The 12753-nt window shown below is 45.5% G+C and overlaps 1 protein-coding gene across 1 annotated transcript in view; it reads left to right on the forward strand.

The window, feature by feature from the left end:
- Positions 1-12753, forward strand: part of AGAP2 (ArfGAP with GTPase domain, ankyrin repeat and PH domain 2) — a 366570-nt gene that overhangs the window by 289653 nt on the left and 64164 nt on the right. The window contains exons 7-9 of the mRNA XM_040425945.1: positions 7280-7386; positions 7581-7733; positions 10229-10315. Coding sequence (XP_040281879.1) covers positions 7280-7386; positions 7581-7733; positions 10229-10315 — 347 coding nt within the window. The remainder of the gene's footprint in view (positions 1-7279; positions 7387-7580; positions 7734-10228; positions 10316-12753) is intronic.

Genomic DNA, 12753 nt, shown 5'->3' on the forward strand with positions numbered 1-12753 from the left:
ATGTTTTAAAGCCCATTTTGGCGTATATTAGTAGCAAAAAATATAAATTTGCCATTCAGCGGTGTAGTTATATGGCTGATGTACTGCTTCTGCTGCTGTTGGTCCTGTGACAATGTCCGCCTCTGCCTCCTCATCCTCCACTGTGTCCTCAACCTCCACTGCAGGGACAATTCAAAGTGCCCCTCTAGCATACCACATGTGCAGGGCACGGCGGTGTCACGCTGATCTGCATCTCGTTTGCCTGGGCGAACTGAGTCACACAGGGGAGGAACTGCTCTGTGTCTTTCATCAAGAAATCGAATCCTGGCTTTCTCTCCGACAACTAAAAATCGGAACCATGGTGACCGTCAACGGGAGGAACATGGTGTTGGCGCTGTGTCAAGGAGGGCTGAGCCATGCGCCCTGCATGGCACACATGTTCAATATGATTGTCAAGTGGTTCCTAAAGGTGGTTCCACCACCCATCTGCAAGACATGCTAAAAATGGCCAGGAAACTTTGCAGGCACTCATACACCGTAAAGCACACCCTCCTTGAGCTGCAGCGGCAGAACGGCATCCTCCATCATAGGCTGATATGCGACGTTTCCACCCATTGGAATTCCACCATCCATATGTTGGACCGACTATACGAACAGAGAAAGGCCATCAACAATTTCTTGATGATCCCAGCAGACTGGAGTACTCCCCTGTGTAACTTCGATGTCAGCCAGTGGCAGCTCATGCGTGACACCTGCCGTTTGCTCAGGCCCTTTGAGGAGGCCACATTATTTGTCAGTCACCAGGACTACAGGATGAACAACGTCATTCCACTGCTTCATGTCCTGAAACAGATGCTGGTAAATCTGGCTAGTCAGGGGACTGGAGACGTGGCGCCTAGATCTCACGGCCACATGAGCCCTGTGGGGGCTGAACTGGAGGAGGAGGAGGACATTGGAGCACAAGCAATGTGTAGCGAAATGGGTGGTTTTTATACACAGGTGACAGGAGAGGAGGAGCAGGAGCAGCCAGAGGAGCTACAGAGTGATGAGGCAGAGGACCCAGACTCACCGTGGCAGTATGCAATGGAGATGGAGGCAGGGAGTCCCTCCTAGTCACTTGCACAAATGGCCCGCTGCATGCTCACTTGCTTGCATAGTGACAGCCGAATTGTAACCATTCAGCAGAGGGATGACTTCTGGCTCTCCACCTTGTTGAACCCTCACTACTGGTCCAAAATGGGGGCTTTTTTTACACCCCGTGAGAGGGAGGACAAACTGAACTGCTATAGAGACATTCCATGTAGTTAGTTGGCCGCTGCCTATCTGCGCTATCGTCCATCCTCTCGCAGGTCTGACCGGGGGGGGGCCTTGTGTGCTCACGTTCCTCTGCCATGACTGCTGTGGCCGGGTGGGGGGGGGCGGGGGGGGGGGGGGGGGTAGGAGCAGTTCCAGCTCCATCAGCAGCAACTTGAGTCTAAAGTCGCTGATAAGCAGCTTTCTTCACCCGCATAGTGAAGAAACTACTCACCAGCAGTAGCTAGACCTGGAGCAGGACCTGAACCAGCAGGTGGTGGCAATCTTGGACAGCATCCTAACACCCCACATTGAAGATCCTCTGGACTAATGGGCAGCTAAACTGGATTTGTGGTCGCAACTGGCAGAGTTTGTCCTGGAAAATCTGTCCTGCCCAGCCAGTAGTGTGGCATCAGAGCGGGTGTTTAGTGCGGCGAGGGCCATAGTTACCTCAAGAAGAACTCGCCTGTCCACCCAAAATGTGGAGAGACTGACCTTTGTCAAGATGAATCAGGCATGGATCAGCCAGGATTTCTACCCACCAATGCCTGATGCATCAGACTAGATCATCCATGGTGCCACACCAACACTTTGACAAAAGAGACCGGTTTCTTCTGGCTATCTGCCTCAGCTACTATTCTGATGCTTCCACCTGCCTGATGCCACACATCTGATGCCAAGTGCTCCTTATTTCACCCACCATCTTCAGCTGGTACTAGTATTGCCATCCACCTCCCCACTCTTTCACCGGGTCACTCTGTGGTCTCCTGATGATGCTACCACCTCCACACTATGTCACCTTGCCACTCTGTGGTCTCCTGATGCTGCTGCCACCTCCACACTGTCAACTTGTCGCTCTGTGGTCTCCTGATGCTGCTGCCACCTCCGCACTATGTCACCTTGCCACTCTCTGGTCTCCTGATGCTGCTGCCACCTCCACACTATGTCACCTTGCCACTTTGTGCCACCCTGTGGCCTCCTCCTGATGCTGCTGCCTCCACTTTCACACTCTGTCATTGTGCCACTCTGTGGCCTCGTGATGCTGCTGCCACCTCCACACTGTCATTGTGCCACTCTGTGACCGCATCCTGATGCTGCTGCCACCTCCAGACTCTGTCATTAGGCCACTCTGTGGTCTCCTCATGCTGCTTCCACCTCACCACTATGTCATAGCGCCACTCTGTGGACTCCTGCTGTTCCCACCCTCCCCACTTCATGACTGGGCCACTATTTTGAGTTATTTGGTCAGTTAACTGCCGAAATAAGTGAAGTGTTCAGTGATTCTAAGAGCGACGCCTGTCATCTACATGTCATACTGACTTACAGTATTGTTTCACTACCACAGCAGACTGCCTATGCGTGTTACTACAAGGCACAGTGTTCTACACCACTATAAAGGCTCTCTGCAGCCAGAAAATACTTGTTTTTTAATGCTATTCACCACAAATAAATTCGGATCGAACCAAATTTTTCCGGAGAATTCGGTGAACCAGCCGAATCAAATTTTTTGGAAATTCGCTAATCTCTAATGGGAATTTGTAGCGGCAGCAGTACAGTATGGAACGTAATGGACAAGGAAGGAGATGTGCAGCTATGTAGGGGTGGTAGTAGTAGCAGCAGCAGAATCGTATGAAGCATTATGGACAAGACAGAAGATGTGCAGTTATGAATGAGAAGTAGTAATATCAGAAGCAGCAGTACAGTATGGAACATAATGGATAAGGCAGATGTGTGGTTGTGTATGGGAAGAGGTAGAGGCAGCAGTACAGTATGCAACATAATAGACAAGGCAGGAGATGTCCAGCTGTGTAGGGGTGGTAGTGGTAGCAGCAGCAGTACGGTGTGAAGCATTATGGACAAGGCAGAAGATGTGTGGTTTTGTATGGGAAGTAGTAGCATCAGCAGTACAGAAGGAAGCATAATGGACAAGGCAGGAGATGTGTTGTTGTATATGGGAAATAGTAGCAGCAGCAGCACAGTATGAAGCATTATGTACACTGCAGGCAATGTGTGTTTGTGTAGGGGTAGTAGTAGCAGCAGCAGAACAGTATGGAACATGAAGGATAAAATTAAGGAAATGTGCAGCTGTTTAGGGCTAGTAGTAGCAACAGTAAGGGTAGTAGTAGCTGCAGCAGTAGGGGCAGTAGTAGCTGCGGCAGCACAGCATCAGTAGTACAGTATGGAAAATTTGAGTTGTTCCATAGTGGTTATGACTCTTCCTCTGAGCCATCAGTCACTCACACTTATTGTCCCTCTTGATTGGCTGTGCAAGACATCGCCTAGTCATGTGAATGTGATCCTTTTTCTCTGTCTTCTGATCTGTAAAATGGAGGCTGCTAGTTTGAGTGATTGGTGCAAGACGAATCCCAATTTTTTGGAAATTTGTAACGAATCCGACTAGTGTGAATAGATTTGCTCATCTACAGCTGGCAGCCTGCAGCAGCTGGTCGGGAGAACTCATTGGATTGATCTCAATATATACAATATATGTAAGTTTATTATTTATCTTAATTTGTTTAAATATCAAAATACAAAAATACATTAGTTAATTATTATCTTAAGTAACAGCATGGTTTATTTTAATGGTGGTTTATATAGAAGATTTGGAGCTCTGGATGGGAAACACAATACTCCAGCTTCCCACCACTTTAGAAATATATTATGTTGCATTCAATAAAAAGATTATTTAAAACAAAAGAAATTACTCAGTACAAGAGAATTTTGGACCTAACAAAGTGTGGCCTTATATGAAGTCTGCAAAGATTGTTAAAGAGGTTGCCTGAGATAATAAAAAATCTTGGACAGTCCCTGCAATAGCTTAAAATAAAAAAATACTCACCGTTTTCTCCACAGCCATTCTCTGCAGTGCTGGCCGGCCCTCCTGCCACCACTTGTTTACAAACTACAGTGGGGATGAGCTGGTATACAGCACACGATCTCTGTAGTCAATCACTTTCCTCAGCAGTCTAATGATGAGAACCGTGATTGGCTGCAGTGTTGACTTTCCGTGACTGTGCATGCAATCGAAACCGTGATGTGCAGGTGTACAGAACGTCACCACTGCAGCCAATCACTGTCCTCGGCATTAGACTGTATACCATTGCTTCCCCACTGCAGTCTGTTAACAAGCAGTGGTAGGATGACCAGACCAACCTTTCAGAGAACAGTTCTGGCGGAAGGGAGGAGTATAAGATGATTTTTTATTTTAATCTATTGCAGGGCTCGTAAGATAGTTTTAATTATCTCAGACAATCCTTTTAAAGGGCTTCTGTCACCCCCAAAACACATTTTTCATTTTTGGGCTTGTTAAAATCCTTATTGAACGACTATACCCTATATATGGCTCTTACCTTGATCTGTGGCTTTGTTTCATTAAAAATCGATCTTTTAAAATATGCAAATGACTTCACTACCAGCAAGTAGGGCGTCTACTTGCTGGTAGCCGCCGCATCCACCTTTTAAAAAAACGCCCCCTCCTCCTGTTGATTGACAGGGCCAGCGAGCGCTCTCCTCCTCCGGCTGGCCCTGTCAGCATTTCAAATCCCGCGCCTGTCTTCATTCGGCGCAGGCGCTCTGAGAGAAGGATGCTTGCCCCCTCAGCACTCCCTCAGTGCGCCTGCACTGATGACGTCTTCTCTTTCGGTGATGTCATTGGCGCAGGCGCACTGAGGGAGTGCTGAGGAGGCGAGCATCCTTCTCTCAGAGCGCCTGCGCCGAATGAAGACAGGTGCGGGATTTGAAATGCTGACAGGGCCAGCCGGAGGAGGAGAGCGCTCGCTGGCCCTGTCAATCAACAGGAGGAAGGAACATTTTTTTAAAAGGAGGATGCGGCGGCTACCAGCCAGGAGACGCCCTACTTGCTGGTAGTGAAGTCATTTGCATATTTTAAAAGATCGATTTTTTTATGAAACAAAGCCACAGACCAAGGTAAGAGCCCTATATAGGGAATAGTCGTTCAACAAGGATTTTAACAAGCCCAAAAATGAAAAATGCGTTTTGGGGGTGACAGAAGCCCTTTAAGGCTGAAACAACATTGTATCACACTATTTCATCACATGGAGTCCAGTAAATAATGTACATATATACGTTTTTTGTTTTTTTTTGGCAAGCAGCCTATGGATGACAGATGCAACTGTACGGCATCCGTCACAGGCATTTATGTATATGTCATGAGCCTTATGCAATGAGCTGATGTCTAACAGTGGCATCCATCACCCATAGGCTATAATGGCATTCTTTTAATAGATAAGTCATAAAAGCTATTGAAAAGCTCATGACATATGTTAAAGGGATGCAATTATATGTAGCCTATGGGTGACAGATGCCAATGTAAGGCACCTGTTATTCATTTAACATATACTGTATGTCTGGAGCTGTTCCGGACCAAAAGAACAATGTGAACATAGCTTAATGTTAACTACACTGCTCAAAAAAATAAAGGGAACACTTAAACAACACAATGTAACTCCAAGTCAATCACACTTCTGTGAAATCAAACTGTCCACTTAGGAAGCAACACTGAGTGACAATCAATTTCACATGCTGTTGTGCAAATGGGATAGACAACAGGTGGAAATTATAGGCAATTAGCAAGACACCCCCAATAAAGGAGTGGTTCTGCAGGTGGTGACCACAGACCCCTTCTCAGTTCCCATGCTTCCTGGCTGATGTTTTGGTCACTTTTGAATGCTGCCGGTGCTTTCACTCTAGTGGTAGCATGAGACGGAGTCTACAACCCACACAAGTGGCTCAGGTAGTGCAGCTTATCCAGGATGGCACATCAATGCGAGCTGTGGCAAGAAGGTTTGCTGTGTCTGTCAGCATAGTGTCCAGAGCATGGAGGCGCTACCAGGAGACAGGCCAGTACATCAGGAGACATAGAGGAGGCCGTAGGAGGGCAACAACCCAGCAGCAGGACCGCTTCCTCCGCCTTTGTGCAAGGAGGAACAGGAGGAGCACTGCCAGAGCCCTGCAAAATGACCTCCAGCAGGCCACAAATGTGCATGTGTCTGCTCAAACGGTCAGAAACAGACTCCATGAGGGTGATATGAGGGCCCGACGTCCACAGGTGGGGGTTGTGCTTACAGCCCAACACCGTGCAGGACGTTTGGCATTTGCCAGAGAACACCAAGATTGGCAAATTCGCCACTGGCGCCCTGTGCTCTTCACAGATGAAAGCAGGTTCACACTGAGCACATGTGACAGATGTGACAGAGTCTGGAGACGCCGTGGAGAACGTTCTGCTGCCTGCAACATCCTCCAGCATGACCGGTTTGGCATTGGGTCAGTAATGGTGTGGGGTGGCATTTCTTTGGAGGGCCGCACAGCCCTCCATGTGCTCGCCAGAGGTAGCCTGACTGCCATTAGGTACCGAGATGAGATCCTCAGACCCCTTGTGAGACCATATGCTGGTGCGGTTGGCCCTGGGTTCCTCCTAATGCAAGACAATGCTAGACCTCATGTGGCTGGAGTGTGTCAGCAGTTCCTGCAAGACGAAGGCATTGATGCTATGGACTGGCCCGCCCGTTCCCCAGACCTGAATCCAATTGAGCACATCTGGGACATCATGTCTCGCTCTATCCACCAACGTCACGTTGCACCACAGACTGTCCAGGAGTTGGCAGATGCTTTAGTCCAGGTCTGGGAGGAGATCCCTCAGGAGCATGCACAGGCGTTGTAGGGAGGTCATACAGGCACGTGGAGGCCACACACACTACTGAGCCTCATTTTGACTTGTTTTAAGGACATTACATCAAAGTTGGATCAGCCTGTAGTGTGTTTTTCCACTTTAATTTTGAGTGTGACTCCAAATCCAGACCTCCATTTTGATTTCCATTTTTTAATTTTTGTGTGATTTTGTTGTCAGCACATTCAACTATGTAAAGAACAAAGTATTTAAGAAGAATATTTAATTAACTCAGATCTAGGATGTGTTATTTTTGTGTTCCCTTTATTTTTTTGAGCAGTGTATATTGTCTTATATTTTTATTTCCTTGTTCTTTTTCAGTTGCCCAGAAGGTACTAGCTCTAAAGCGGCAGCAACAGCTACTATCATGCAAATCATTACCCAGTTCACCAAGTCACTCTGGAGCCTCCCTTCCATTATCAGTACAGGTAAAGAAGGAAGTACATGCTGTCCTCTTTGATGATGAGAATATTCAAATGATTTCAGATCTCTTGAAATAGTGTGTTGAATTCTTCCGGCTGCTAACTAGACATGTCAAGGCCTGGACTTTGTGAGCTCTGAAAATAGAAGGCTATGCTCTTGTCAGTGTATTTGACATAACACATATTTGCTTTGTTTGCAGACCAGTAATGGAGGACCGGGAAATGACTACTCATCCTCCTTACCTTCTACTCCGAATATTAGCCACAGAGAGCTTCGTAGTGAAGTGTCAATTGGAATCAGCACCCCAGGGTCTCTCCACCGTGGAGCTAAACGTCGCACAAGCCTTTTCCCAGTAAGTGACACTAATAACAGCTCAGACTATTCCTACCTCTCTTTTCTATAGGCTATGTAACCTGCTTTACTATAATCCCAGCAAAAATTAAGGGGTAAAGAGTAATGGCACAGGGGATCAGAAGTGGCACCTATGACCCAGGATAGAAGTGGGATAGTGTGAATCAATAGCCTTATTTTACCTTTGCTGTGGAGTCCTCACTGCTCTGTTACTCCCATGTAATTACATTTTTATTCCACTTGTCTGTGCAGTCACCAATATCCAGGGGCAGGATCCAGCCAGTTCACCCTTGTTCAGTAGATTAGGTTGTTGGAGTCAGACAGAGGGGTATAATTATATTCAGGGGTACAGTACAGTATATGGTATAAATATATTCAAGGAGCATAGTGAAGAGCCAAAGATGTCTGTGGCAAACTCAACAGAGATGAGTTATGTCCAGGAGAAGTTATCATGAAGGTCTGGGGCAAATGGAGAAGAAAAAAGAAGGGACTATCTACAATCAGAGGAGATGTCACCTGTAAGTCTGTAGATAGAAATGTTTTCTTCTGACTTCTGATTTATTTGTGCATAAGGAATATAGTAAATAATTACATTTTCACTTATTTTGCTGCGTGCACAAAGTAAGTTGGCAAAGTAAGCAACCTGTAGTTAAAAATTTGAACCCCACTTCTAACTATATCCATATGGTACATGCAAAAGATCTATATATACAGTTTAGGCCTTGCATCCATGCTGCATGCAAAGTCCAACCGTTTCCATTATGTATGTAGTGTAATTACTATATTGCAATAACTAGCCAACATCAGAATGCTAAAAGTTGTGTTTTAACATGCTGCAGTCTGGAGTGGTACTGCTCATAAAATCTCAAATCTTGCACAGAAAACAATAAGACTAAACAACTCAATACATAATAATAATAAATAATAATAAAATTTATTTATATAGCGCCACAATATTCCGCAGCGCTTTACAAGTTCATAGGGTTCATATACAAAACAAAAATAACTCGATAATATGCAACTGAAACACTAGGAGTCAGGGCCCTGCTTGCAAGAGCTTACAATCTATGTGTGCAGTGCAGTGCTGGTGTTAATGGGTAACCGAGAATGGTGGGGTAAAGGACTATAGCACTCACACTAATGTGCTGTAGACTGATGCACTGACGTAGGACAGAGTGTGTCCTGAAAAGCAGGATCCCCCAAATATACCCCTCTGGGCTTTGATTCCTAAATAAAAGGAAGAGGTGCCATCCACCAATTTCAGGATATGAAACTGAACTGCCAGGTTCTGCTCCATCGAAGTGCCCAGAGAGGTGGAGATCCACTGTGAAGTGCTCTCTGCAGTGCCTAGCAGAATAAAACTTAAATGTGTTTTCCGAGTGTTTCATACTGATGACCTATCCTCAGGATTGGCCATCAGTATCTGATAGGTGGGAATCCGACTCCCAGTTGTTTGAAGAGGCCGCAGCGCTTCGGTGAGCCCTGTGGCCTCTTCCTAGGACAGTGCCGTCACATTCATCGGCCACACGATGTAGGCGCAGCTCAGTCCCATTCAAGTGAATGGGGCTGAACTGCCATACCAAAAACAGCTGCTATCCAATGGACGAAGCTGTGCTTGGTAAGCTGTGTGGAGGCGGTGCTGCAGTCTTCTCAAACAGCTGATCGGCGGGGTACCAGGAGTCTAAAACGCTGGTCTTATTAAATGACCCCCTAAGTCTGTGGAGGCAAAATAATTGTCAAAAGATATAAAAAATATTCTTATAAATGCAACGTAGCAGCATTATGATCTTTGCTTCTCTGAAACATGAAATGGGAAATGCTCATATTTTTTTACCACAACATGTTTTTTAAAAGCTACTGCTGTCTGGTCTGTTCAGGAGCATATGAATAATGTGTCTCCTGATAGGTAAGGGTTCAGCTCTACTGCTCTAGTGGGCATATTGAATACACTGTGCAAGGTGATTGAAAAGTAGCCTTGTCATATCAATCACTGCTGAACTAAAAACTAGTCCTAAAGCCTCCTGGAAACCATGGATCTGCAAAATACGGATCCGGTGTGTGCCGCCCACATCCGGTGTGTGCCGTCCAAATATTTTTTTTTACTTCAAGAGGTCTGTGGTCTGCATTTTGCAGCCATATTCTATCTTGTTGCGGACAGACATACCAATACAGAAAGCAAATGGATGATCTGTGTGCTTACAGCATCCGTATGCCCGTTCCACTAGGGAATAGAACATTTCCTATACTTGGACGTAAAATGCAGACCACAGACCCAATGAAGTCAATGGGCCTGCAAAAAATGCTGATGCAACATTCACAGCATCCGTATTTTGCGGATCCATAATTTGTGGACCGCAAAATGCATACGGTTGTGTGCATGTAGCCTTAATGAATGGACTCCAGTGCAATCCTGTGCACTGATACTTTGCTGTCTATCCTTGTTTGTCATGTTGGGCCAAGGAAAAGAATTACAGTTGAATATCCTGTTTATTTCAGAACCGAAGAGGAAGTGACATGGAGAAGAGAAGCTTTGACAGTCGAGGTGAAGTCAGTGGTATTGGTCGATCTTTGCCAATTAAGCAGGTACCTAGTTTGGAGTATCTGTGTGTTACCTATCTTACATCTCCATCTTTTGAACCCTATGGCATTTATCGCTTATTCTCTAGTTCTGTCTAAAGTCTTATGCTAAAAAATTGTAGTGTGTTGCATGATGTAATCTCAGGTAAATCCATTTTTGGGTTTTGATGCCATAGCAAGGTGGATCACTGAAAAACATTTGCTAACCCGCCTAAGACTTTAGAACACAAAAAACACTGTACTAATGATATGCACCTACAGGCACGACATGTTCTAGCCAACCAGGGGCAGACTGGGAACCAAAAGTGTCCCTGAAAAAAAAAAAAATGTGGCCCAATGTTGTAATCAAGTCCAAATTATCAGATGTCGGGGCAACACAAGTTGGCTGGATCAGCAATACCATAGCACAAAATACCATCCCAGCAGAATCTTATACCACAGTGCAGTACCATATACTGCCCTAAATTCTGTCCCTCTGTTGTGGCCATCAATAGATGCCATTTTCTGTCCTCCTTCTCCAGTTTTCTCTGATTAAAATATGGAGCAGGGAGCTTAGGAGGTGAGATGTGGGCCAGAGCAGATAAATTCAGGTGGGCATCAGAGGTTGCTGGCTGGGTACATGAATACCTGATTCTCACAGCATTAATTACCGCTGAGAGCTTATTATGTACCCTGCCAGCGGCAGAGAGAAGGTCGTGGGTGGCCCCCTGGGCATCAGCCCACCGGGAAATTTTCCTGTAAGGTCTATGGCCAATCTTCCCATGTAGCTAACATTATTGGAAACCACCTTCTCTAGCCTAGTTTAGCTGTTATTGTCCAGTGGATGGTACGTCATACAACTTTCCATGGCCGCCATTAAAATGAATGGACATCCATGTAATGTATGGACAGGCCAGATCTGCCAGAGAGAGAGCTGCTTCTCTTATGAATTGGTTGTCCATTCTATAGAGTTCAGGTCAAGAACTCCCATCTGACATCTATCTTCGCTAATAAATGAGTAACAAGGATAAAACAAAATCTTCAATATTCTGGGAGCCCTCTATCTGCTTCTAGCTACTTGTGAGTTTTAGTTTTCATATTTGTTAGGCTCATAAGACAATATGGCTATGGTTTTCTATATTGATCAACTTCACCTGATATCTATCAGACAGCTTTAACTCCACTGATGAGGCATGTATAAAGAATCCAGCTGAGGCTTACTTCTAGGCTACGTCCTTGTAATTAGGCACAAACGGTAGGCAAAAAACATTATTTTTTGCCAGGGTTCAACAGAAAATTTAATACAAAAAGACAGTGAATATAAAAATGAGACATTGGCCCGGACACCTTAGATTTATACTTTCACATTTGAGGATGTTTCCCACACAGCAGGTGTAGTTGAGAAACGGCTAAGGCATTGGCAATAATCAGACAGTAGCAATCAAACATAAACAGCCTTTCCTGCAGAGATTTAAAGGCACAATGGCTAGAGTTCACTCCACAAGTAAAGGGCACAGTTCTTATAATACAACATTAAGGTTACAGAAGCTGCTGATGGCAGCTTTCCACAGATACGTCTCTTAGACTAGTGCACTGCTGGGTCTGCTGAATTCATACAAGTTCAGTCGGGTCCAGCTACTTTCGCCCAGTGCTGCGACCTCTCTGCACTTCTCTCTCTCTTGGCTTGTTGGCTTTTGCACTTCTCTTCCTGGATGATACTTTACCTGACCCCTATCTCTGAGGCCTACTTATCACTCCCTCAGCCGATTCACACTCCTGGACTGAGGGGTTGATGCCACAAACAGGCACAACTAGAGTGTCACTTGTCAGATATCACTCACTAGTCGGTGGAAGACAACTCCTTATATGAGTCCTCCTAGTGCATTTCCACCTCCTAGTTACATCACTGCGAGTTTTTAGCTGCTAGGAGACTCCCTTTTATTAGCCACCCACTATACTCCATTATATGTGGAAAACCACTATTGTATGCAAGTAAGCAGTTTTTCCAAAAAGACAGCTATGCCTCTAATGCCACAAGATATATGGTGGCTATCCTCTAAATCAATGTTCCACCTTTTAAACAGGCCTTGGGACATAAGTTAGGATTATAGCTAAGCCAGTACCTCATCTACAGTAGAACAGAATATTGGATTCACCGGCCCATGTTCACCACACCTCATGGGAACCGATGTGCTGACTACATATTACGTTCTGCCGTACTTCATCTACAGACAGCTTTTTCAGGGTGATTGCCTCTCATCAGTGCAAACCTGAGAGAACATGGCCTATAAGAATCCTTATGCCTACTAGGCACTCTCCACAAGGTGAAATAGTACCCTCTTGGATCCTGACAAAGACCTAAAATGCTTAAAAGGTAGAAAAGCTACCTTACATCTGGTGGCATTAGAGGCTCAGATTATTTTTTTGGGGGGAAAGAGAGCTGTCACGTACCGGGTGCCCAAGGC

The sequence above is a fragment of the Bufo bufo genome, chromosome 3 (assembly GCF_905171765.1).
Source record: "Bufo bufo chromosome 3, aBufBuf1.1, whole genome shotgun sequence".
Classification (NCBI taxonomy): Eukaryota; Metazoa; Chordata; class Amphibia; order Anura; family Bufonidae; genus Bufo; species Bufo bufo.